General features: G+C 41.2%; 4 protein-coding genes and 1 long non-coding RNA gene across 6 annotated transcripts in view; 2 read left to right on the top strand and 3 right to left on the bottom strand.

The window, feature by feature from the left end:
* Positions 1-9,832, bottom strand: part of LOC116287153 (solute carrier family 35 member B1-like) — a 29,335-nt gene extending 19,503 nt beyond the window's left edge. The window contains exons 1-2 of the mRNA XM_031693798.2: positions 9,621-9,832; positions 169-266 (exon numbers count right to left, since the gene is read on the bottom strand). Coding sequence (XP_031549658.1) covers positions 169-266; positions 9,621-9,766 — 244 coding nt within the window. The 5' untranslated portion in view covers positions 9,767-9,832. The remainder of the gene's footprint in view (positions 1-168; positions 267-9,620) is intronic.
* LOC148906941 (THAP domain-containing protein 2-like) lies at positions 6,212-9,299 on the bottom strand. 2 transcript variants are annotated; one of them, XM_089037086.1, is made up of 2 exons: positions 8,703-9,299; positions 6,212-8,292 (listed from the first exon to the last, which is right to left on the bottom strand). In XM_089037086.1, the coding sequence occupies exons 1-2, from the start codon at positions 9,030-9,032 to the stop codon at positions 8,041-8,043; spliced, it is 582 nt and encodes a 193-aa protein (XP_088893212.1). In that variant the 5' UTR covers positions 9,033-9,299; the 3' UTR covers positions 6,212-8,040. The 2 variants fall into 2 exon arrangements, with proteins under 2 accessions (XP_088893212.1, XP_088893211.1); XM_089037085.1 differs by having other exon boundaries at positions 8,703-9,288.
* Positions 9,833-10,693: 861 nt separating the features above from the next.
* Positions 10,694-19,033, bottom strand: LOC116287164 (uncharacterized). The gene is made up of 5 exons (XR_016121121.1): positions 18,866-19,033; positions 13,823-13,972; positions 13,381-13,431; positions 12,860-12,935; positions 10,694-12,198 (listed from the first exon to the last, which is right to left on the bottom strand). It is a non-coding gene; the product is annotated as an uncharacterized LOC116287164 (long non-coding RNA).
* A 1,991-nt stretch (positions 19,034-21,024) lies between these two features.
* On the top strand, positions 21,025-24,388 carry LOC116287187 (nucleic acid dioxygenase ALKBH1). The gene is made up of 3 exons (XM_031693830.2): positions 21,025-21,440; positions 22,839-23,167; positions 23,564-24,388. Exons 1-3 carry the CDS (start codon positions 21,025-21,027, stop codon positions 23,998-24,000), a joined length of 1,182 nt encoding a protein of 393 aa, XP_031549690.1. The 3' UTR covers positions 24,001-24,388.
* Positions 24,389-25,947: 1,559 nt separating this feature from the next.
* On the top strand, positions 25,948-27,011 carry LOC116287185 (potassium channel subfamily K member 4-like). The gene is made up of 2 exons (XM_031693828.2): positions 25,948-26,180; positions 26,479-27,011. The coding sequence occupies exons 1-2, from the start codon at positions 26,039-26,041 to the stop codon at positions 27,009-27,011; spliced, it is 675 nt and encodes a 224-aa protein (XP_031549688.2). The 5' UTR covers positions 25,948-26,038.

The raw sequence follows: 27,011 nt of genomic DNA, 5'->3' as shown, positions 1-27,011 counted from the left end.
TTCGGTAGACCTCGCTAGTTAATGTTGTGGTGTAATGTTTTCCCATATTCCAAAACATGGTCTATCTAATAAGAAACCATTATATCACCACCAATAATGTCTACTGATCAATCCATTCATGCTCTCATGCTCCCATGTCTTGCTACAACATTTACTATTGTCACTAACCTGCCTTTGCAAAAATAGCATTAATAATACACTGCATAAATACAAGGATCAAAGCAAACACAAATTTCTCCTTTTGTTCTCCATAGGGAACTCTTGTGCTGCAAGGTAATGAAAAGAATTATCAGTTGAATTTTAACATTTCTGCTATATTCAATATCATTACATCAACTCAGTAGTTAGGAGTTGCAATGTTGGAATCGGGTTTTCACTTACACCAGTCAAAAATATTTCAGATACCAACTGATTATTTTCAATTTCAAATTTCAACCTGAAGTTTAACTACCAAGTTTGCATAACATTGAAAACTGTAGTATAGCTTGCAATGTTCCCAACCACACAAGCAAAATGATATGATTTGGCATCACAACAAAATCCCAACAATCCAACAAAATACCAATGAAATCTCTACGAAAATGCATCTGAGCTGCCTGGACATTATTTTATAAACACTAGTAGCAAAACAAAAATAAAAATAAAAGACACTAGTGCACCTAACTAAAAATCCACAGACTTTCAAAAGGCTATGGAACAGATTTGATTGGGAGTGAGGGAAGAGGGTAAAATTCAAAGCAAATTGGGCACCATACTTCCCTTCATGATAGCTAGAGGTTGGTTTTCTCTTGCATCAGAATTGGTGTCAGTGTCGGAATCAGAGTCATAAGCAGTTAAAGGAAGTGAAAATTGATCATCATAAGAGGAATCGGAATCTGAAGCATAAGCCTCTATTTGATATATTTATGTACATTATATATGTATATATATATATGTGTACTTTTCTAACATCGGATAGATCCTGGAGAAAAGTATATATAGTGATAGGTTGTCTGCTTCTACTTCTGATATTTTAGTCTTCACTTATCATAAGGATCAGAGTTGGAATTAGAATCGGAAGAAAAAGAAAAATTCTTCAGATTTCGATGCTAATATACTTTGTATGACTCTAATTCTGACTCTGTTTTCTGGTTTTTACTTTGTCATATCATGAATCTGATTCCAATGCAAGTCAAAATATCCAACCTTAAATATCGTAAATAGATTTTTTATATAAAAGAAAAACAAGGTAACTCAGTTATTAGCTTTGAATTGGTACCCCTGAGGCCCGGGGGAGGGGTTGGGGTAGGCGCTCTTGCCCGTTTAGGGTATGGATGTGCCGCTGAGCCCTCTGAACCCTGACCCTGTTCCAGATTAAAAATCGCTGAAATTCATACCCTGTTCCAGAGCAAGATCGCTGAAAACCTTGTTCCAGAGAGGAGAGAGCGTGATTTCATATACCCTGTTCCAGAGCGAACGCAATTTTATATACCCTGTTCCAGAGTATAATCGCTGAAAACCATACCCTGTTTGGCAGTTTGCCCATATAGCGAACATAGGGGAGTACCCCCCCTGGCCCTGAGGCAACAAAATAAACCAAATAACGTTACGTTGGTTTTACAAATGTGAATCAAAATATGTAAGTTAAACCTTAAGCTTGCCAATGTTCTAGCACACTATTTTTGTTTAATTCAACAGGAAATCATTGTCATTGCTTAACCTATCCAAGGATATCCAATGTTTTAAAGGACAACTGACCCTCCAAAATGACCCATTTTTAAGAGGAACTACATCATTTGAGAAGTCCAAAAATCCAGTTTTTAAAGGGGATAGAGCTTCCATTTTTCTAAAACAATTTTTTGAAAACATCGCATATATCGCTCTGGTGGCCGCCATCTTGCGCTTTTATCGCGGGCTCAGAAAAATAGCGTAATGACGTCACAACGTCACAAGAGTTCAAGCTTCCAGTTGTTTGCCTGACTTCTTCCTCAGTTTCTTATACGTTTTACTCAATATTTTGCGAAAAAATACAACTTGGTCATCAAATTAAAGGCATGTCAGAATCTAATTCTTCTTCCGAAGGCTCGGACAGCTCGGGAGACGATTTCGCTCAAGAATTTTTCGGAATGGACGACGAATTTGGTTTACGGCCATATCAGTTTGAACCAGAGATAGAAATCTCCTCAGATGAAGAGTTCAGAGAAGGATCTGACAGTGACATTATTGAAGACGATGAACAAGAGAACAATCGACTTACAAATTCAGATTGGTAAGTCGTACTTCTGTCTTATCACAAAACTGAACTACATATCCATTTTATATAAAATCGTATCTTGCCACTCGTGTTCTTGCAATCTGTTCTTTAGATATTGGTATGCATGAATCCAGTTTGCAACCAAAAGCAATACCAACTTTCACAATTTTAATTAAAAACATGTTTAAAAACATCGCTTGATAGTCAATAAGTTATATACTGCAGGATATAGATACAGGATATAGTTGTGTCACAAGTTGTGTATGTATATTCTCACTTGGGGGCTGGGGGGGGGGGGGGGGTGGGGGGCAGGGGAGGTGGGTGGGAGGGGAGGTTACATGGGGGGGGGATGGGGGGGTTGGGGGGGGTGCCATACTGGGGGGGGGGGGGGGAGTGGGGGTGGGGGGGGGGTTGGGTTTATATGGGGGGGGTGTGGTCGGTGGTTGTGTTTGTGGGATACAAAATGTGGGGGGATGTGGGGGGGGTGGTTTGGGGGGGCCAGGTGGGGGGTTGGGGCGGGGGGGGGGGGGGGGGGGGGTGGAGTTGTGTGGTTGGGGGGGGGGGGGGGGGGGGGGGGGGGTGGTTGGTGGGTGGGGGGAGGTGGGTGGCACTAGTGGGGGGGGGCATGGGGGGGGACCACGGGGGTTGTGGGTGGGGCTAGACGGGTGGGGGGGGGGGGGGGTTCCTGGACCAATGGGGGGGGTGGGGGGGGCGTGGGGGCGGGGGGCGGGTGGGGTGGGGCCGGGAAGGAGGGGGATATGGGTGGGGGGGGGTGGGGGGGGGGGGGGGGGGGGGGGGGGGGGGGGGTGTGGGGATGTGGGTGGGTGTGGTGGGGGGGGGGGTGTGGTGGGGGGGGTGGTGGGGGGGGGGGGGGGGGGGGGGGGGTGTGGGGGTTGGGGGTTGGGGGTGGGGGGGGTGGGGGGGTGGGGGGGGGGGGGGGGGTGGGGGGGGGGGGGGTGTGGGGGGGGGGGTGGGGGGGGGGGGGGGGGGGGGGGGGGGGGTGGGGCGTGGGAGGGGGGGGGTGGTGGGGGGGGTGGGGAGGGGGGGGGGGGGAGGGGGATGGCGGCGGGGAAGGGGGGGGGTGGGGGTTGTGGGGGGAGGGGGGGGGGGTGGGGGGGGGGGGGGGGGGGGGGGGGGGGATGGGGGGGGTGGGGGGGGAGGGATGGGTGGGGGGGGGGGTGGGCGGGGGCGTGGGGGGGTGTGGAGGAGGGCGTTGAGGGGGGGAGATTGGGGAGGGTGGGGGGTGGGGGGGGGGGGGGGGGGGGGGGGGGGGGGGGGGGAGGGGCTGGGTTGGGGGGGGGGGGGGGGAGAGGTGGCGGGGGGGGGGGGGAGGGGCGGGGGGGTGGGGGGTGGGGGGGTGGGGGGGGGGGCGGTGGGCGGGGGGGGGGGAAGCGCGGGGGAGGGGGGAGGGTGGGGGGGGTGGGGTGGGCCGGGGTGTGGGATTGTGGGGGGGAGTGGGGTTGGGGGGTGGGGGGGTGCGGGGGTTGGGGGTTGGGGGGGGGGTGGGTGGTGGGTTTGCGGGGGGTGGTCGGGGGGGGGGTGGTGGGGGGGGGGGGGGGGAGGGGTGGGGTGGTGGGGGGTAGGGGGGGGGGGGGGCGGGGTGGGTGCGGGTGGGGGGGGGTGGGGGGGGTTGGGGGGGTGGGGGTGGTGGGGTGGGGGGTGGGAGGGGTGGGGTGGGGGGGGGGTGGGGGGGGGGGGGGTGGGGGGTGGGGGGTGGGGGGGTGGGGGGTTGGGGGTGGGTGGGGGTGTTGGTGGGGTGGGGGGGTTGGGGGGGGGGGGGGTGGGGGGTGGGGTGGGGGGGGGTGGGGGGGGTGGGTGTGGGTTGGGTGGGTGTGGGGTGGGTGGGTGGGGGGTGTGGGTGGGGGGGGGGGGGGGGGCGGTTTGGGGGGGGTGGGTTTGGGGGGGGGGGGGGGGGGGGGCGGGGGGGTTTGGGGTGGGGGGGTTGGGGTGGTGGGCGTGGGGGGGTGGGGTGGTGGTGGGTGGCTTTTGTGGGGCGGGGGGGGGGGGGGGGGTGCGGGGGGGGTGGGGTGGGGGGGGGTGTGGGGGATAAGTTGGGGGGGGGTCGGGGGGGGGCGCCGGGGGGGGGGGTGTGGTTGAGTGGGGGGGGGTGGGGGGGGGGGGGGGGTGGGGGGGGGGGGGGGGGGGGGGGTATGTGGGGGGTGGGTAGGGGAAGAGTGGTGGGGGGTGGGGTGGGGGGGTTGGGGGTGGTAGGGGGGTGGGGGGGGGGGGGGGGGTGGGGGGGTGGGCTGGGGGGGGGGGGGGGGGGGGGGGGTGGGGGGTGGGGGGGGGGGGGGGGTGGGTGGGGGGGGGTGGTGGGGTGGGGGGGGGGGGGGGGTTGGGTGGGGGGGGGGGTGGGGGGTGGGGGGGGGGGGGGGTGGGGGGGGTGGGGGGTGGGGGGGGGTGGGTGGGGGGGGGTGGGGGGGGTGGGGGGGTGGGGGGGGGGGTGGGGTGGGGGGTGGGGGGGGTGGGGGGGGGGGTGGGGGGGGGGGTGGGGTGGTGGGGGGTGGGGGGGGGGGTGGGGGTGGGGGGGGGGTGGGGGGGGTGGGGGGGGGGTGGGGGGGGGGGGTGGGGGGTGGGGTGGGGGGTGGGGGGGGTGGGGGGGGGTGGGGGGGGGTGGGGGGTGGGGGGGGGGGTGGGGGGGGTGGGGGTGGGTGGGTGGGGGGGTGGTGGGGGGGGGGGGTGGACAATCGTTGATAATGTTCAAAGATACTAAGAATTGTTTTATTTCTGTTAAATAGGTGTACCTGTGGTAGCTGCCAAATTATGGATTCAATATCTGAATGCATTTGTTGCCAAGAAATCGAAAAAGTGGTTGCAACATGCCAGTCTGTTGTTGAAGATGGAGATGCTGATGAACCACCACCATGCATTACTCAACATCCTGGATTCTTACCTGTTTGTGCCAATAAGTATGTTCTTCGAACCGCATGGGCTCAGTACAAACAGCAGTACAGTAATGCGTATGAAGGCCCAGAGCACAAGCAGTACAGACACATTGCATATAGGCAACTAGCAAGATGGTGCTGGGGAGTTCTTGGAAAGGAAGTTCAGGTTGTTCTGCCCTCTTGTTCTGTCATGTGCATCAGAGCACACTTCCCTCCCCCTGGACTAGAGGAGGACTTTGAATTTGAAGGTTTTCACTATGCAGATGATTAGCTTGGCCTAAAGTTACATGGAGTTATTATATACATTTTATTTATTCCTTACTTCATTTCATATACACAGAGTGGATTTTTTTCTATCAGGATTTCTGAATTGATAAATTGAAAAGGAAAACATGGAAAGGCTGAGACCAAAATGTATAAGAGTAGTCATGAATTTATTTTTAGATGAAGTACATATAGAAAGTTGTTTATATAAATGTTTTGTAGGTTTTGCATATTTTATTATTTAAAAACAACTACACCTAGACAAAATATCCAGCTGAATAGAGAACCTAGTGTACAAAGCACTAGTGGACAAAATCATGAGCTAACCAAGCAAATTTTGCAGTTATACTAGACATGGATAACCAATATTTCCTGGGCACCAATTTGTCTGAAAACAAGGCTAGTCAGTATTGTTTATAAAGAATTTGCCTTGAAGTAGCATGCTATAATGGATTCAAAAATTGTGCTAAATGAAAAAAATATTCTCTTGGTGATAGAATCCCACCCCATCTTAGAATCTCGGTACTGACTAGTCTCATTGTCAGACAAATTGGCACTAGGAAATCTTGGCATCCAGGCTTGTCAGCCATTTATGGTTCATATTTTTTTTTTCCAGGCAAATAGGCCCTTTGCAGCTCAGTAATCATGCACTGATTAATTCACTGAGCAAATGAATGAACATCTTGATTCCCATGAGTGAAAGCGAAAGTCACTATTCAGCTGGAATTTTTTCTATACTACATTCATACTGGGAGAGACCCCATATATAATGGAGCGTAGATAGTTAAAGAAAAGACCTCTTTTAAGATTTCATTTAAAAGTCAATTCGTTTCCTAAGTGGTAATGATATTTTAATAAAATTTTCATCTGAACATCTAAAAACTGCAAACTTATCTACCACTTTAATCAGGTCCCCTTCACATTAATTACATATTTTGTTTATAGCAGTTTTACTTGGGTCTGTCATGTACCTTCCCATTTGTAGAAGCATTGTAATTATTACCAGTAATGAACACAGCTGTTCAAAGATGAGGGGGATTGGGACGACAGGCTTACTTGACAGTTCTTTCAAAACAGCTATTCACTAGAGTACAATCACTAAAAGAGTGCCAATGATGCTTTGCATTATTTTCTACTAAATAGTGTTAATTAAAAATAGGAAATGGTTAGAATTAGCATCACTTAACACTACACATTTTAGTGTTTGTAGTCTCTACTACATTCCATTTAAATTAATTACCTAGAAAATCTTGACCGGTGTCGTTCAATCAATTCCTGTTTGTCTGGGGCAGGAACACTAGCAATGTTTCTTGGTAATTCAACCTCTTCAATTGGGTCAACCCCTGCAGCCTCCATGCCACCCTCACAAATTTCAAGTACTTTCAGTTGTAGCTCAGGGAGGAAAGCATAGCTTTTTCTTTGTAAGACTGGCTTAACAACCCAGCGCTTGTGCATCTTAGGGAAGCACTTGCGATAACGAGCTTCTCCACTCCTTGGGCCTTTTTGAACAATTGCGGGTTAGGGGAGGATGGGCACACTTTTTGAATACCTCTGCATCCTTCCAGGAATGCTTGTTCACGCAATGGTGAACAACAGATTTCCACTTCTCTCTCAAAAGTTGTACATCCCCATTACATGTAGCAGCACACCACCAAAGATGGTTTGAAATGGATTGTATCCAGGGTGCCAGCTCTTGGTTTTTCTTCAATTTTGCTTTCTTGTTCAGCTTTTTTACAATTGACTTGGAAAGATGCCACACATCATACTGGTGTTTGATGTGGCTAAAATCTTTTGCCATAGTGCTGGTGATGGATGTGTGTCTGTCAGTTGTGATACATTTTATACTGACCATGTCTTCTAAAGTGTTCAAACACCTTAGAAACCCCTCTTTCTCCATAGCATTGGAGCTGGTTACTTCAGAGACTTGAACAATGCTGAAGGTGGCAATTTTCCCTGTGCTTGTCTCCATCATAGTATATGTGCCATATTTAGCACTATGGCCAGGACTGTCACTTCGGCCATCACCATTGAGATTTACTATGTCCTTATTTGACAGCTCTTCAATTACAGCAGCCTCCTCTCTCTTCCAAGCATCATTAACAACAGGAAATAGGTAACGTTCCTGATGTCTGTAAAAGACCCTCTCACTCAGAAATTTTAGGCCAAGACAGGATGCAAAGTTTTGAAGTCTGGTAAAAGTATTACCAGTAAATAATAGTGATGAGGAAATCAACAAGTTCCCAATAGCTAAGCGATTTAACATTGGCTGTGAGTACCATGTCAAAGCATGTTTCATACATGTAGTTGTCACAATAAGTAGGCTGCCTTGACATACAAAGTTGACATCAGCGACAGGTGCTCCACAGCTTCTACAAAACTTGAATAACTGCTGCAAACAAGAGTTAAATACCAAATATTTAGGTTCTTTGATATGGTTTTCAAGAGTTTTATTGCAGTCTTTGTTTTCTGGCTCTAATTCACTGTCCGTTGTTGAAACTGTCTCTTGCGATGAAACAATGAAACCATCATCATCGTCACTTAGTGGGAGTCCCTCTTCCTCTGAAAACGAAGACTTTTCTGACTTTTGTGGAGACACTGTTGGCATTGACTTTACTGGTGAGGGGTGATAGCTAGTACTGTAGCTGTGGTCGTGGAAGCTCACACTGAGTATTTCATCTCTACTGATGTTTGGTGAAGGGGAGGGATTGTAAACTGTTGTTGTGTCGGCATCTTTATAGTATCCAGGCTCTGTCTGTGAGTTGATGCAGTGGATGTTACAACATATCTACAACCAAGGCAACACTGAACACCAATCTCCTTACAAAGTGGTTCAGGAGAGAACTCTGGTGTTTCCATACTTGGTGGATCTTCACACGAGGGATTTATTGTGGCACATAGCTGCTCCACATTCTTTGAAAATACAAAAATAAACAATGTTTTCAACAATACTATAAACCATTCTTCGAGGCCTACTTTACCTTAAATAATACAAAATAAACATATTAACCAACAATGCTATAAATTATTCTTCCCTGGTCATTTATCCAAGCAAATTTGGAATATTACGGCAACATTGTTATGGTTTACGAATAAATATCAAATGTAAACTAAACACGTGCAAATAACCATTTTGAAAATTTCAAGTATCGATCAAATATTACTAGCTATACTTATGATTTTAAGCAACATTTCATCTATGAAAGCATAAATAGCTAATGATTGATGACTCGCTTCGGTATGCATTAATAAGTCTTTTTCATGAGTGATTATTTCGAAAAACAATGTAAACTATGTTATGTATAAATGACATGTTATCTCACCTCTTCGTTTTGTTTGCGTTTGAGCCGGTTCTCTGATGTAGTTCTTCTTTTAGCTGGCTTGCAAAAATTGAATACTGACGGAACAGCATCGCTCTTTAATCTCCTCTTCCTTTTTATCCCGGTTAACTGCTCCATCAGATCCACTTCAAAGCATGAATCCTCGAAGTGATCGCTGCAAACGTAGCAGTTCTTCAAAGGCGGCAGGTTCTCTCTCTTTATCCGCGCTATCCATGCCTTCTGAAGAGCTATTTTGTTAGGAATTTTGTGGTAGCTAACAGACTCAGTTTTGGAAGAATGGTTGGTGCATTCTGGCACACAACAATGGACCATCTGGATTAAGAAACTTACTCTAACTTAGACTATTAAAAGATCGACTAGCACTCGAAATATACAAACTCAACAAGTTTGGAATGCAAGCTTCACGTTGTGACGTCACGGCATTAATGCGGTAATTTATTGCGGGCTCAAATATGGCGCTCTTCTATTGCTATTTTTCGCGAATTGATTATTTCTTTTCGGCGACATAGAGGCTGTATCAGAGTTCAAAGTTGAATTTATGTGATCTATGTACGTTGTAGTTTTATATGAAAAACGGCAATTTTTGGGGTCAGTTGTCCTTTAAAAAACTTTTCATGAGAAAATATAAGGAAAATATACATGGTATTCATTCGTTCATTTATGGGACAAGCTCCCATTTGAGAAGCCATTTCCTTCTCTCAAAAGGCCTTCCAAAAACTTATAAAAAGTTCTAAGATGCTAAAATACTCTCAATTAGCAGAAGAAAGGTTAAGTGAAGTTAAAAAGCGAAGAAAGGTTGAAATACAATACAAATAAAAGAACTAACGGTAGATATCATAGCGAAGTTCCTTCAAATTGAAAAACGTGAATGAAATCACTACCACTTTTTGTCGAACTTACATTTTTTCTTGTATCAATCCGTACACAAAGTACGATACGAAAATCCCTGAGAAGCATAAAAAGAACTGGAGTTGATTAGTCTTGTACGTAGCAGTCATTTTTGATGATCTGTCTGATCTACCAGCTTCTAGATCAAGAGAAAGCATAAAAATGAAAATAAAAGTTTGGATTTGAAGAATGAAACTGCGTTGTGATCCTGATCAACAACCGAGCGTGGTGCAGTACGATTGGACCCGTGTCAGGTGACCGGAAGTAAAGAGGATACCTTGTTAGGGAAACCGCTGGTCGAAGGCAAAGCGGAAGTGGAATGGGACGTACACTTTGGCACGTTTTTGGTGTCATAAGTATTCATGTATTCTAAGTTGATTTTTTTTTTTTTTTTTGCATGAGTTATTTCACAGTGTATCCAAGCGTGGCTTGGAATTACAGTTCCGCCTTTTTTAAGGACAGTTACATTTACATTTTGATATATTTCGTAGAGGGGGTTGGGGGGGGGGGGGGGGGAGGGGGGCTAAAAAAACGGTAAAAATATCATTTCAATTTAAGGGCAACAAATGTATTAATCATTTCATACAAAAGTATGTAATGTTCGTGATATATCAGAAAAGAAAGAAAGACGTTAATGATGTGAAATTGGTGCAAATTGTTCATGTTAAAATAAAAGTTTTATTTTAACCAACCTTGTTGTATTTGAACATTAACCGCGCACATGATTCCCTGCTAGCAGAGTCTCCCCCGGGGTGAGTATATTTGCTATACGGGTAGGTGCCGCCCTATAGGGTATGGTTTTTCGACTTTTGGCTCTGGGGTAGGGTATCATTTTTTGACATTTTGTCTTGGATAGGGTGTCATTTTAGTCTGTGATAGGGTTATCCATTTGGTCATTATTGTCTGGCTAATAGGCTACACTTTCTGCTGACACAAGTCTGGGATAGGGTGTACAATTCTTAGTTTTAGTCTGGGGTAGGGTATGTAAAATCAAAATTTTAGGTCTGCGATAGGGTCAGGGTTTTGAGGTCCTGGCGGCACACTCCTACCCAAGTTGGGGTGGTAGTACCCCCCCTCCCCCCCCCCCCGGGAGTCTCCCTCGTTGGCGATTCTTGGCAGAGAAAAAGGGGAGGCGCCTGTCTCTCCTATTTTCTCTGCGAAGACTCCCCAACTAAGGAGACTTTGCTAGCAGGGAAACCGCATAAAAGCTGTGGGATAACAAAATTGATCAGTTTGGCAAAAGCTGAAGGTCCTCTGATTTCCCTCCCCCCAACCCCAAGATTTAAAAATTTCAAATTCTCCAACTTTCCTCAAAGATAAAGATCTATAAAATTCGGTTGCCACTTCTTAATCCAACCCTGATAAACTTAGGGTTAAAAAAATACAAGTTACCAAAAACACATATTTATGTCAATAAGACACTCTCTGAATGACAATGGATTTTAACCATACCACGAATTAAGGACTTCCCATCCAAAAACACTAAATATTGAAGTGCTAAAAGAGAGGGAAAGATGTTTTGGACTTTCAACATTCCTGTTAATCCCCTATGAAAAATTCATCCTTCATCAATTGTTTGCCACAGGCTTTCCATTCTTGTCATTTTTGTTCAAAGACTCTTGCCCTTGATCTCTGTCAAATTTCATCAGTTCACAGATCATGACAACCTCAGAATATTGGCCAAGTTAAGAGTCATAATTCGTTTATACATATTTTTATAGGAAAAATGATTTAAAGCCAAAGAGATCAGGGACAGTCAGTGAATCTTCAGCTTCTAAACTAAATTTCCAAAGACTGGGATATTTTTGTGCACATATAATTTGAGTATTCAGAAAATGATAAAATAGACCTCCTCGGCTTAAGTGCGAACATGAATATGGATACAAATCAAACAAAGAATCTTATTCTCAAGGGAATGACACCTGGTCTGAAATGGGAAAACATTAAGCCCAAGCAGGAGGTCTATTGGGTCGGAGAAAAACCTCTTCAGCAAGGAATACAAATATGAATGTCTTGTCCCTTTATATATTTTTTTATCTAATAAAGTATGATTTGTCTTTTTATGGCCAAAACATTTACATAATTAATAGTTTGAAATTTTAAAAATATTTTTAATAAATATGTATACTCCAAAAATATTTTCCATAAATACAATGCATTATTATATAATTACCAATGAAATATCTATTTTTCTCTATTTCGAAAAATTGATATCTTCACACGTGAAAATAACATGTTATTTTCACGTGTGAAAATAACACCATTGCGATGGCTATTCAAAAATACACGGAAAGAATTGCCTGAAAAAGCCAAAACATACTTCATTGATAATTATATAATAAACAGAATATTACATGGCCGCTTGGAGATAGGAATTTTATCTTCTCATGTTGAAAATCTCTCACTCTTTCGCTGCGCTCACTCGTGAGAGATCTTTTCAACACTCGAAGATAAATTTCGTATCTCCGCGCGCCCATGTAATATCCTCTATTTATGTGTTATTTATGCTTATGACAAGCTATCTACTATGGTTTATCTCTGATGGCATCTTCTACTTTTTTCATTTCTTTCCTTTTAACATCAAGCAATCCTAAAAATATAAAACAAGTGATATTTTCTTAATATAACAAAATATACACAAAATAACTTATACAATAATTTATGGTTTTTATAGATACTTCAACTCAGGCACTAAAGACATACTGGAATTATTGAATTTGGTTTGTTAAAAAAAAATTCTTAATAAAAAAAAAAGAATAATAAAAGAGTTACAGTCATAGAGTGCATTCCAAACACTGACTGCGGTTGTTGATATTCTGCAAACTCCAACATTACAGTGACTTTTTGTGAAATTGTTTTTTCACTACTGCCAGTCAAGAAAATAAAACGACCATAATGTAGTTACCCGGGGGGGGGGGGGGGGTACTCTTGCTCATTTATGGTAGGGATGTGCCGCTGAGCTCACTGAACCCTGACCCTGTTCCAGAGTAAAATCGCTGAAATTCATACCCTGTTCCAGAGCAAGATCGCTGAAAATCATACCCTGTTCCGGTATTGCGAAAATGGATACCCTTTCCAAAAAGGAGAGAGCGTGATCTCATATACCCTGTCCCAGAGCGAGGTTTTAGGCACTTTTTATGCATGTCTCACTGTAAAGCTTTCTCAAATTACTGTTGTACAGAAATGTACAATCTTATATTTATAAATTCTTATTAAACCATGAATCCAATCTTCTTACATACCATACTTACTTTTATATTCAGTTTTTGTTTTTTGGTGATTTGAATCAAGGAAAAAGAGATTTCCTCCTCTTTTGACATAAATTCTCTACAGTAAACAATTAAATTGTTGATTAATCATCATATTATAGTAACAATGTTATTTCAGACATGCACCCAAGATAATATAGTTTTACCCCCTCAGACCATGAACTCTACAAATAGGTAGCAATCAAGAATGGATTCCCCTGTTTTACAGAAATCTGAGCCAGATCAATCCTTATCTACATTATAACACCTTTTTCTGGGGTTAATTTGATGGGTTATGCACCTAATCAAGATATGGTGACTAATTTGAATAACTATTATTATTCTGGAATGAGTAGCATTTATATAATTGAAAACAGTCATATTGTTTATATGTGAACCTAAAGCTAGTCACTTCATAAAAATAGTTATTAAAATTGATTAAAGTGGAATTTCATTTTTTTTTTTATTTTAACTTTGCTGATGTCTTGTTTTCTATATCGTCTAAAATTTACAACAAGACTTACATTCTTCTTGATGTACTCAAGCTCTGAGTTAATCACTTCTAATTCCTGAAACTAAAAAAAGCTTAATGAAATAAAACAAATTATTCACTACAAATTCCACAGTTTGTCTACTATGAATAATCTAGGGCTGTTGAAATCCACCCCCCCCCCCCCCCCCCCCCCCATTAGCACACCTATAAAACCTAAACAATGCAACCAGAACTAGAACTGGGTAAAAAAATACGAAAAATAAAATCAAGAATAATAAGAGATAACTAAATTTATTAGTTATAAATTGTGTAGGTTTTAGTTGTCTGTGTTGTGAGGACAGACATCCCACAAAATTAATTTTGTACGACCAACTTTACCAAACGCACAAATTTGCAAAATTATAAGCCTAATACCTAGAAGCATTCTATGATGATAGAAAACATATTCAAAGAATCGATCTTATTATTTATACCTCTCTCTGGAGTACTCTGTAGCGGCTGTGTAGATCTGCAAGGTTATCATCAACCTTCCATGCATCTTGTCCGTCCGCCATGTTTGCTCTCTTGTCGCAGATTACCGCTGACCTGTGGTGATGGTGGTTGTCGGTCCAGGTTCATAAAAACTGGAAGAATGGTTGAATAAACGGATAGGTGGAAGGATAGATGAAAGAATATACGAATTCAAGATGAAGGCAATGCTTTATTGACGTGTTTAAATACTCAGGCGTGGGCAGAATAGTGTGTAAATTAAATCGAACAAATGGATGACCGAAACGATAGACCGACAGGTGGGTCGGGGTCGGATCAGCGCGGCCTTCAATCGCCGCACAGGGCTTGGGTTAGGGGTCGAAAGACACTGTTCATCTGACCCTCTTGTTCGAGGGCACGTACGCTCAAAACTCAAAAAATCTATAGGTACCGGCTATCTTAACCCTCTTAATATGCCATTGCGCGGATCAATGCAACCGCAGTCGGTGGACTAAAGTGACGAATGCAGATCAATGTGATAAAATGGCCGCGACAGACAACTGGCCGGGAAAACTGGCCGGGAAACTGACAGAAAACTGGCCGGGACGAGAAAGGCAGGTGGAATGGGTGAAGGGATTAGCTGAATGTGAGGCGCAGCGGGGCAAAGGATCGCAAAGGACCGTTGATTGCTACTACACTGTAATGGAGTCTCTGTTTTTGGTCAAAGTACCATCCGTAATGCCGTAAAGCGAACTACACTCTGCTTTGCTTGCAGAGGCAACGCCTGACCATGAGTGTAGCTCACTGGGACTAAAGTCACGGCTTTCTACCTTGGTTTATGCTATATAAATGTTATATATGTTTATGTGCAGGATATGAATAAGGCAAACTTTTAAAAAATCCTATGTTTGACAGTCAAGGGAAAACGTACTTGACTATATAAACTTACAAGGAGATATTTAAGCAATAGAAAATTTTTTCCGTGTTTACATAGCCTGATAGCAACACGAGGGGAGGTTGGGAGAATTCGAGACGGTTATACAAACCCGAGACGTAGTCGAGGGTTTGCATAACTGTCGAGAATTCTCCCAACCCCCCGAGTGTTGCTATCAGGCTATGTAAACACAGAGAAAAAAGTTTTCTATTGCTTTTATAAAATAAATACTAAGGGAAAACATTACCACTTGCAAGAAAATAAATCTTTATTTGAATTTGATTCTCATATCAAAATACAAATTCTCCATACATCACGAACTTCGATCGTTAGCCAATCAAATTTTGTGTAATAAACGACGAGGAGGCAAATGTGAAGCGAGAAAGAATCCCTAGCTATTTTAAACATTTATCATTCTAAAACTTTAAAACAAATACAAAGAAATGTCCAAAGATTGAATAGAAATCTTAATAACAAGTGGATAACAAGTGTCACTGTGAATGGAATTCTCGGTTGAAAGAAACGTGGTTTTGCTCAATTTGACAGCGAGAAAACATGGCAGCGAAGTTGATTGTTTCGTCTTGCCTCGAGAAGATATTTTGTGGAGCTGAAGAGCTATCGCTGGAAAACGTTTGAAGCTGCTGACTGTTTCCTTGAAATACTTGTATTCTTTATCGGGTGGTGCATTTAAATCATGAGAAAGCACGTCGCTGAACAACCGAAGCTGTCCTGACGGAGGACGTGTGTTGTAGCTTCTGAGGGAATTCTCTTTGCGGTGACCAACGAGAGATTGTCATGATATTACGATCAGAAAGACCTGCATGAGACCATAGGGTTATGCCTGTGGCCCTGACACAAGTCAAAATTTGGAACTTCGTCTTCAAAATACATTTTTGGGGGCGTTTTTTCCCTCGAAAGAAACTGTAAATTTTTAATTTTTGAACTTGTACCGGGAAAACACGAAAGTTGTGACGTCACAACTGTGTTTACATACCCTCATGCAAACATGGCTATCAACCAATCACAGCGTGCGTACTATTTAATTTATTTTATAAAGAAATATAGATAAGTTATAGTGCTTGGGAACGAGGTTATTCCGGGTGAAAGCCCTTGGAATTAAATTCGGAAAAATTGATTTCCGACCTCGCTGGGAATCGAACCCACGACCTTCGGAATTGTACTACCGATGCTCTACCAGCTGAGCTAGAGGTCAGACTGAGAGCAGGCCGGGGTGAAATAGATGTTAGGTAGCGGTAATTATGATGCAAAGATGAGAATATGTGGACCGCATGGCACTAATGAAATATATGAAGATATAGAAATATAAATAAGTCATAGTGCTTGGGAACGAGGTTATTCCGGGCGAAAGCCCTTGGAATTAAATTCCGAAGGTCGTGGGTTCGATTCCCAGCGAGGTCGGAATAACCTCGTTCCCAAGCACTATAACTTATCTATATTTCTATATCTTCATATATTTCATTAGTGCCATGCGGTCCACATATTCCGAACTTACAAGGAATCTTTTTTTTGAAGTCCTCGCATTTTTTGGAGGGTGGAGACTGTTACTTTTTACTGAGATCAGACACGTACACGTGCGCGTGTAGATGACAAAATTAAAGAAAGATGAGTGCGTTTGGGTTAATTCTGGTCAGTAATCTCATAATTAAAAGGATTTTTGAAAGAAAAAGTTTCGCGTCGATCCGAGATACGCTTTGATTTTTTGACAGGTGTAAATCCGATCCGCCAAAACTCGGAAACTTCAACAAGCAAAAATGATCACGCAAACCGTTTTGGAATTTGTTGTTACGATCTATATATATTCGATCGCCGGACATGGATCAATTTTGCATTCTATGAGTAATCTTTCCTTATTAGGAAGAGTATATATTATCATACGGAAACTGTGGAAAGAATTACGTGAAAAACCTCTCTCTAATTATATCATAATCAATCATTTAAAATACCTTAAGAAAAGATGTAATCATATAATGTCATCTGTTTTTCATCGATCTAATGGGTTACCACAACGTACAAAAAACTGACAATAGATTTAACCCATGCGCGTATACCCTAGAGCCAACGCCGCACTACTGATGGTTGAGTTCTAGAGATGCGACAAGGGATCAAATTTTTAATTGCAACATTAAAATTCTCTAAACACACCGTAATTCCATTATTGCAAGGATAAAGTAATGCTTCCTCATGCTGTAAAGGTTAATGCAGACTTTGTCCTTTAACCTGATTACGTGAAAACATCTCATTTTCTTATCTGCACTTGATCAAACTTGTGTGGGATTATGACTTTTATCAGTACGTGGTCCAACTCTGATTGGACCTGATTGATGGAGAGCATTTTTCAAAACTTGATATATGAAGGATACCTAGAGCCCCTTAGTGATAATATTAATAATTGCATTTTTTTAAAATAAGTAGCTATTAAGTCGATTCAATTCGAGCAGGATTCCTCGATGCTAGTCGTAAACTGAACACGCGTGAACATCATTAATTACGGCTCAACGTAATTCACTGCATGATAGATTGTAAAATCAATATAAAATCGATCAGTTCAGGCCAATTCAATTTTTCCACATGTGTCAATCTAACAATATAAGTGTTGCCAAGGGCCAAGCCCTAGATCTTTAATAGTGAAGTTGTAAACGTTTAATACGGTCAGTTTCAGACAGTATTAGGTCGTGTATTATAAAAAGTGCACGCGTACTAATCCAGTAAATGCATGTAAGCAGGAATTTGAAGGTTCAGTTATAAAGCCGTAAAGTATCGACCCAGTTGGATACCTAACGACCCATGTCCGGCTGCATAAACACTGAAATGTCGCTGTTTTCTCTCATTTGCACAGCATTAATAAATGAGACCAACTCTGAACAATTAATTTTGGCAGAATGACAAAAATGGCAGCTAGATCATGAAGCTATAGAAGTGTACACTTTGGCTAAATCGGCGACCAGTGACCTGTCATCAGCTATGCTAGCCATTTTCATTATATGGCGCTACTGACTTCATCGCCTTTTAGAGCTGTAGTGGATAATTACCGTTATCCAAAAATCCTATCATGATTTTTTCACTGTTGGTAAAACAGGTAGCTGTCTTCTCCGAGGAGCTTGCGGTTTAACTTGGACGCCTTCAGTTTCTTGTTTTTCTTGACGGGTTTCTTTTTCAGGATTCATCAGTTCAATGTTCTCGGTCCTCTCAACATGTTGGAGAGAATCATCATTTTCGAGTTCGTTCTTGGCTCGATCCATACTTAATCTTCGGTTTTCGGAGCGACTTTCCTTGAGTTGCCTCAAGTTGGTGAATATTTCTTCCAGAGCTTTAGTCATTTCTATTTCAAATAAGTCTTGTTCCATTGACTCTGTAGTCACTGTAAAGTAATCAAAAGTTTCCATGTATCGCGCGCAGACGTCACTGAGCGTCAACGATATGAGTCAACCAAATGTCTTCGCAATATCACAAAACTGAGGACAACAATGTTCCTACAGATCCCAAGCGAATCTAGATCAGGGAATTGCGCAGTAATTGTATGCTGGAGGCTGTGTTGGCGTTGATTTGTGAAAAGTGTTTGATTACGGTACCTTCCTACCGCACTTATCACTCAGTCATTAATTAATATTGACTGTTATTCTTTGTGGTTGCTATATAATGAACAAAGCACGTTCTCATAACTGAATTCAGATAATCCCTGCAGCGATTCCACTCCAACGTGTCACCTCAGTCGTACAAACAAATTAAAGTTTGCGGAAATCATAGTATGCAAACAAAAAAACTGCAAAGATAATGGTGCCATAAAGTCATCATTCTTGTTGCCTCTCTCGAATGTCTGAGATGAGAATTTTTTTAGACAGTAATTATATTCTTGCACTTAATTGCTCAAAGGGGAAGACCGAAGTGAATAACTGCATTTCATTAGGATTTTCTGAGCAGTCACAATAAAATCGATGGATATAAAGATCGATCTTCCTTTTTCCATCAACGCATTAGGATCAAGCTAAGGTTCAAGTCCTTCAAACCCCAAAAATCCTGAATTAAAATCAGCTAAAAGCAACGTCAAAAAAACCTTAAAAAGAGTCTCAAAACTTAATCTTTGAAAGGAGCTTACCAGAGTTCATCAGGTCAGACTCAACCAAACTATCCGCAACTATTATAGCATAAGCCGTTTTCACATATGATATTCATTGACGTACTGAGGTTTCCTTTGTTCGTCTGCATCGGTCACGTCGGAGATTTAGTATGACGATATAATTAAATTAATTAATATAATTAATTAAAAAGAGATTAATTCTTTATTATTATTTAAGTCCAATCTCAAAGATATTTTTTAAATGTTTTAATGAATTGTATTGATTTTTACTAACATTTTAGTATTTTACAGTATATATATATTTAATTATCTTATTATTTTGTTGATAATTTTTGTTGCCCCCAGGGCGCTCCTTGATAACAGCTGTTTGCTGACGAGCTTACCCTGGTAAAACATGTAATTATTATTATTATTATTATTAGCCAGCATAAGGAGCTGATTCGTATTGTCCTCGTGTCCCGTTTTAGATAGAAATGATACTTCTTTTTCTTTTTGTTGTTATCGCGCTTTTATAAGTTCTCATGTTTTTCGAATTCAGTTCCCCAAAGGTCATTAAGTACTGGGAAGGGTCGTTAAGCAAGTCTTCTGCACTATCAGATCGCATTTTCATGAATTGATATTTAATGCATTAGTCAAATGCTGGTTTTTATAACGTGCACACGTACGACAACATTATATTTTTGTGGCTATAAGAAAGACCAATTTCACAGCACTTTAGAGCCGGACGGAAGGCTAAAGTATTATTTATCATGGGATTGATCGATCTCCGAGGTAGTTAAGTCCATATCTTTCATAGACACTAAAACAAAAAAGTCGTTACCTTAGGCCCATAATTCCACCAACATACAATTGCAGTGATATAATTGATTTTGCTAATCTGTACGACTATTCTTGGTTTTCACCTACGTCATCATGAATTTCAAAAGCATAAATTCGCATTATAATGAAATAGAAGTTTTATATTCTTGTAAAGCGGCCCAATTTACATATACTGGCCAAATTTTAAGGCTGTAGAGCATTTAGTTGCGGAACTATAGGCGAGTAAACATTACGCAATATTTGGTTAAAATGTATGGAGCGGCCATCTTGGTGTTCCAAGTAGGTTCACCATCATGGCGGACGAAATTCCAAAGGCTTAAAATGATGGAATATTTAATATGTTTGACTATTTTTCACTTACAAAGACTTTAAATAGATATTTTAAACGTGTCTAAGGGAAAATCTTTCAACTAAAGTAAATTATTTTAATATTTTTATAGCTATTTAGATAGACGTGACAGTATTGCGTGACACAAACTCAACCTTCATAACTCGAGAACCAAACATCGAAATGCCTCGAAACTTTTTCTTGTGACTTATAACACTGATTTCTAAAACATACTTGAGAAATGTCTTTATACGATCTATATTTTAGATTTTGATGTTTTGCTGACGTCATGTGAAAACCAGCAATACTGATATGAAGAGCTTTCAGACAGACAACCTTATCGTGGCACTTTTATGATGGCAAAGGTCTTATCTCTAAATATGTTGCCTACGGGTGATGACTCCGTCTTTAAAACTAGCCGGCTGGGAATATCTTCAAGAAAGCAGATACAAAGGCGTGGAATGTCAGACGACTTATACTAGATACTCGCCGTTTCTTATTTTTGAGTTCCGAAGACATTAAAGAATTGCTGCTTTTTCTTATCTATAACTGATCGAGTGTTTTTGTTACTGCTCTCCATCCATGCGAGCTTGATACGTACCGGTAACCTTCTCCTCCTCGGCCTCCTTTCTCCCTCCCGCCCCATGGCTGCTCCTATTGTCCTTCTAGTCTTCCTCCTCCTTTTCTGTATTGATCTAGTGCCACCTCTTTACACCTCTCCTTGATTGCAGTTACAGTAAGCTTCGATGAAAACTAAAGTTGTAAGGCACAGAAACGTGATTAATTAATGCCTGGATCCAGAGGTTTATTGGGTGCCAAGACCCTGCCCAGGATTCTCTCATAAAAGTTAAGATCATTAGCTCATCTGGGGGGAGGGGAGCACCCCCCTCTTGCATCCACCCCTGTCGGAAGATTTTTATCAATCAGAGCCAGCAGAGACACTCTAAAAATCAGCTCTCAAATTCGAGTCTGGGATTCCTGTTGAAACGTCATACAGCTGAACAGTTGGATCGCATGCGCACTTTCCAACATGGCGGACGGAGCAGACGAAGTAAACCAAAGACCATCATGTTGTAATGGAAATATAAACGCCAGCGAGGACTTAATAAGACAAGGCTACAAGTACTACAAGAGAAAAAAGCCCCCTCCAGACTTCAGTGAAGTCATAAATTTTAACAATCCCGAGACGTTTCATGGCAGAGTGTCGGAAATTCCCCTTCGGAAGTTTCTCCATGCAGGCCATGGTCTTCGCTGTACCCGACAGTGGAAGGTTTACCAGCTGATATCTTGCCCTGGTTTTATTTTTATTGTCAACCCGTTTATAAAAGGAGCTCAGAATTATTGGACAAAACGATGTATTGAAGATTTTACTCGTAAACCAAACGTGTCGAACTTGGACGCTCATATGACGATAAAGGACGATGAGTCTGTTTGGGAGCTTAGTAGGTATAAATATCTTTAAGAATCGATTAAAAAATCGAAGTGCTTCAATGTAGAAAAGACCTAGTCTACTTTTCAGTCGTTCTTTGTGTCGGTCCCACTAAGAACGGCTGTAAGGGAGACTAGAAAAGACCCAGATGGGAAAAATTGCCAGATGGGAAAATGTGAAGAAATATAAATATTAACCAGAGGAGATAACTAGCTAAAAACTAGTGTGAGCTGCGTCAGTGTTTCTAATGAAACAGTAATGATAAAAGGGTAAATTTTACATCGTGAAAAGATGAAAAAACTTACTGACATTTCGGACACTAGTCCTAGGACTTAAAATTTACCCCTTTATCATTGCTGTATAAAAAGTCTATTTGAAGTCCAGGCATCCCATGTTTGTTAGGTCTTTCCCTTGATTCAAGGGTTGTTCAAGGATTTTACTCCAGGCTCTCTTTTTCTCACTTCAGGAAACCTAATAATTACTAGTGCTGAATTTTAATTTTGATCTGTGAGTTAGTCTTGAAATGTTGACATGAGAACCACAAACTTGCAATGAGTGACAGACTGCTCTTATGAATTAATTGACAGAAAGGTCCTGATAGGAGTAAAATTTTAACAGCAACACAGGAACGTTCCAAAATTGTGACCTAGATTGTGAAATTCAGACAGAAGACATGGGTAATCCACTAATAGGGTCTAACTACAGGCCTGTTACTAGGGGTGGTTTGATGGTTCAAATGAACCCCTCCCCACTCTGCCTTTGTAGGAAAACAAAATAATGTTTAGCACACACTAAAAAAGTTAGTTTAGTTTAGTTTAGTTTTTCAAGAAATGGCACAACTAAGATTGGTAGAAAATCTAAACTTCTCTTTAAAGGTTGTAACAATGGGCCTGCACTAGAACAGAGCCTTGCCAAAATGATGGCTGCAAATTCGGTTGAGTTAAAATTAAACTGAAAGAAAAACCAATACCAGCACTGGAAAGAGCACCTTTATTTTAGTAACGTAGATTCATGATTTTTAAAAAATCTTTTACAAATCTTTTATGAAGATTCATTATGTCAGGTGTTATATTGGCCAAGAAAACTTAAAGTTGAAAACTGACAAATTTACCAGACATTTGTATATCTGGGGGTGTTACATACAAATGTCTTTAATTTTGACAATTTTTAGCTAGAGTTTTCTTGACTGATATAACAACTGACATAATGAAACTTGGTAGGTTGCTAAAATTGTGCTAGTCTCTGATATATCACCCTAAAGTCATCATAAAATTGCAAGCATTTACATTTGCAATTTGGGGATGTTATGAAATCGCTATTTAAAAAAAAGATACTCAAGGTGCACCACAAAATTGGCAACTATTGCAAACAAGCTTTTACTATTCTTTTGATTTATTTTTTTGTTCAAATTGCAGAAATGGTCAAGATCAAGACTTGATGAGTAGACTCCGATGGGTTCACTTAGGTTATCAATTTGATTACAATGTTGTTGATTATAAACCAGAACATTACTTTGGCTTTCCCAAAGACCTATCAGGACTTATGCAGCACATAGCAGAGGCAATAGGTTACCCAGGGTATACCCCTGAGGCAGGAATTGTGAATTATTATCCAATAGGAACATCTATGGGAGGCCATACTGATCACTATGAATTGGATCTTTCCTGGCCTTTGATTTCCATCAGCTTTGGCCAACCAGCAGTGTTTTTGATTGGTGGAAAAGCAAAGGTTATCAAGCCAACAGGTATGATGAGAATAAGTAACATGGTACTGTCAGCTGTATGCTAGTACTCATTATCCTACAACTCACTCAGATACTGTACATATTCAACCAGTTCACTGTATTTTCCAAGGGTTAGGTTTATAGGCTCCACTCATAGGTAATAGAGCTAGGGGAATGTTTTACCAACCCACTTTTTTATGATCAAGTTAGACATACTTGCAGGACTTAACATAACTGCCAGTCATTGGTCAATGACACCAAATATTGCATTAACCAACTGGTAAAAACTGTTATTCTGACTGATCAATGGTATTAAGTTTAGTAGTCTTTAGTCTAAAAACATATTTAAAATAACAATTAATGTCTCTAGACTTGTCCAAATTGTGATATCATTCTATCTTGTTTCTATTTCAACAGCCATGTTTATTCATAGCGGAGATATAGCCATAATGTCTGGTGAATCAAGGCTAGCATTTCATGCTGTACCAAGAATCTTCAAAGTGGGAGAAGATAATGAACCGCCAGATTGTCTCAAGTGGTTCGGTCCTGAGGAAATAAGTCAAAGTAGTAGGAATGGTGAGGAGTCTTTGATGGACAAAGAAAAAGAAACAGAACCTAAGCAGCTGCAAGAAAATTTTCACAAGGCATCAAAAATTAATGAAAACGCTGTTTTAAACAATGGAACTGATGATGAGAATTCGGACTTTTTCTGTGAGTGTAATGAAAGGGGAAAGATGAATGTTTTGACTGATGTAAGCAAGGATGATTGGTCACCCTTTGCGCAGTATCTATCAAGGACTAGAATCAATGTTAATGTTAGGCAAGTCCATTCGTTAGACAATGTTGTGAAATAGGTTTAGAGCTAATGGTTTGCGTATGATGTATTCCCTCATGTGAATAGCAAGACAATAGGTGCTGATTAACCGAACAAAAGAAAGTGTGCAAGGGAGTCTGGTAGTAGAGGTTAATAGAGAGTTTTAGATTTACGCTCACGGCAAACGTGAAACATCAGCTGATCAGTGAAAAATTCTTTTAAATTACTGATTTCAAACGAATATCAAAAAAATCCAAGTAGTAGAAAAACAAAAAAATATTTGTGTGTGGTGAGAAAGTTTTAGATGCTGCAACGATGATTGTCCCACAAACAACCACACATTTGTTTTGAAGAGTGCTACAAGGATACTAGGCAGTTTTATTTTATTTTTAAAGGACAGTATACAACTGAAACAATTTTATTATCAATTTTTGGATGATCAGAGTTTTAAGTCTCGAGATATTCTATTTGATGAACATAGCAACAGTAACTAATGGGAGTCAGAATCCTGAATTACTGGAAGAAATTGAGGAACCGTTTCAATATGTTACCACAAGTCGTGCCGTGTACCGTGTATTGTATGATTCCTACTCATACAAAAACGGTATACACCTTTTGCTGTTCATTAACCGCAAAGGAATATTCATTCAAGCGAAAAAGCATTATCATTAGCGCGAAGAGGCACACAATAACGCGAACGGAGTTTCAAGAGCGCGATGGAACATTCATTAAGGAATTTAGCATAACATTGGACAATCATGAATATGTTTGTGCAGGTTCATTAGCGTTTTCGAAGTTTCATTAGCGCCTTTGTGCAATCAATAGACAAAACCACACATTCAATAACGGTTTTTGGACATTCATTAGCGCAATACATTATTACTTTACTTTTTACACGGGAATTGTAGGATTTTAGCTAGAAGGCAAGGCATTCCACTCGGAGAGCTAAGAAAAAGATTGCTTCTTAGAGCGACTACAAGAAACATAAATGTTATCACGCAACAAAAATGCATGCAGTGGTACAACCACATGCAAACCTATCTTCCCAGATGTATGAATAGAGAAGCAATTCAAGGATAAATACACTTCTTTCTTCAATACCTAACGCCATGTTTTCTTTGTAAAGAACGGTTATATTCATGGGTTGTAAAAAATGTAAAGAAAGCTAAAATCCTACAATTCCCGTGTAAAAAGTAAAGTAATAATGTATTGCGCTAATGAATGTCCAAAAACCGTTATTGAATGTGTGGTTTTGTCTATTGATTGCACAAAGGCGCTAATGAAACTTCGAAAACGCTAATGAACCTGCACAAACATATTCATGATTGTCCAATGTTATGCTAAATTCCTTAATGAATGTTCCATCGCGCTCTTGAAACTCCGTTCGCGTTATTGTGTGCCTCTTCGCGCTAATGATAATGCTTTTTCGCTTGAATGAATATTCCTTTGCGGTTAATGAACAGCAAAAGGTGTAGTAACACTCGAAAGGCAAAAGAAAATATGAAGAAAAAAAACACAAAAAAACCCTTAGACTTGGTTTGATAAATTGTTTTTTCCACTTTCAGTGTTTAAAAAAACACTATCTTTATAGTTTAATACTGGTTAAAGGCAAAAATACTAAAGAACAAAAGGTTTTGCATTCTACCAGTAGTAGTCTGGCTCACGAGGAAAATAAAATCATTAGAATGAACGTTCTCTGCCTTCCAACTTATTTTTGTAACGTTTCTTAAAAAAACTTTTGAAATTCTCCTGACAAGAAAACGGCAATAAATGCTGTTATCTTTGATATCTTTTGAGTCTTCTTTTAGCACCGGCATTGCGAGGAAAAGAAAATAGATACTAAAACATCCCCTGTTTAATCACTTGATCCATTGTTACGCCTCATCAGATAAATAATAAAATACTTTGATTGTCATGGTAACGCCGTCAAAACACCAATTAATGCTCCATAGTTAATTATGATAGAACGTAAAGTTTTCTGTCGGAATTGAACTCGTAGTTCTTGCACTGATTCACGGATCTGAACTTGAACGTTGGCAATAACATTGTATTTTTACCAAGCAGTGAGTCTTCCTAGCATGAAACCCTTTCAGATTACACTTGTTATCACGCTCGTTGTATCAATCCTGTTGGTTATAGGGATGTGTGGGTTCGCTGGTATTGAGAAATACTCCTACGAAGAGTCGTTTAGCCTATCGATGCAGATCATTACCACTATTGGTAAATATTTTGGATTTATTGTCACGTTACTTACTTCTTTCAATTTCTCAACCGATTGTAAAATTTGAATCGGGTTAAGTAAACACAACAGGATTATGATGATAATCGATACGGTTTTGTCATGTAAACACTTCAGTAAACAGTAATTATACTTTATGCGAGGAACAGAAAAAAAATGAGATTTATTTATTTATTTTTGAGTCAGACGACCTACTTAGTACTATTTTTGCAATGATGAAACGCGATCAAATGAGCGCCGCTTAAAAATTATTATTTGTATCATTGTTTTCTTTTTCAGGTTATGGCAATGTCCCTCCGAAGACATCTGGTGGGAAAATATTCTGCATCTTTTTCATGTTGTTTGGAATACCCGCCAACCTTGTTCTTCTTCAAAGGATCGGAAAACACATGCTCGATAATCAAAAGAATATGATAAGAAAAGTAGAGATGGCATTTTTGAAAAAAGAACCCGAATTTCTTGCGGAGAAAGGCTTTTTTGTGTGTTTTCTTTTTGCTTGGGTTTTGGTCTTCTTAGCAGCAGGGATTCAAATGCATGAAGAAAATTGGTCCTTTCTCGATGGTGTTTATTGCTTTCTCATCACTTTTTCCACTGTCGGATTCGGTGATATTATTCCAGGATACGGCAAGGATCCAAAACACAAATTAGCTGCTATCATCGTATGGTCTTTTTTTAATTACCTTGGGCTGTGTGCAATGTCTAACTTACTCAGCAGTGTTGTGGATATCATTCAGAGCCAGCAAATAAGAAAACTGATACGGCAACGCAAAGCTGCAGTTGGACATGATATGGGACAGCCTAGTCAAGGGTGA

Source organism: Actinia tenebrosa, unplaced genomic scaffold (genome assembly GCF_029948245.1).
Source record: "Actinia tenebrosa isolate PJP-AT-01 unplaced genomic scaffold, QUT_ActTen_1.0 PGA_scaffold4__44_contigs__length_22323623, whole genome shotgun sequence".
NCBI classification, from domain to species: Eukaryota; Metazoa; Cnidaria; class Anthozoa; order Actiniaria; family Actiniidae; genus Actinia; species Actinia tenebrosa.
This window is presented reverse-complemented; position numbering and strand designations above follow the sequence as displayed.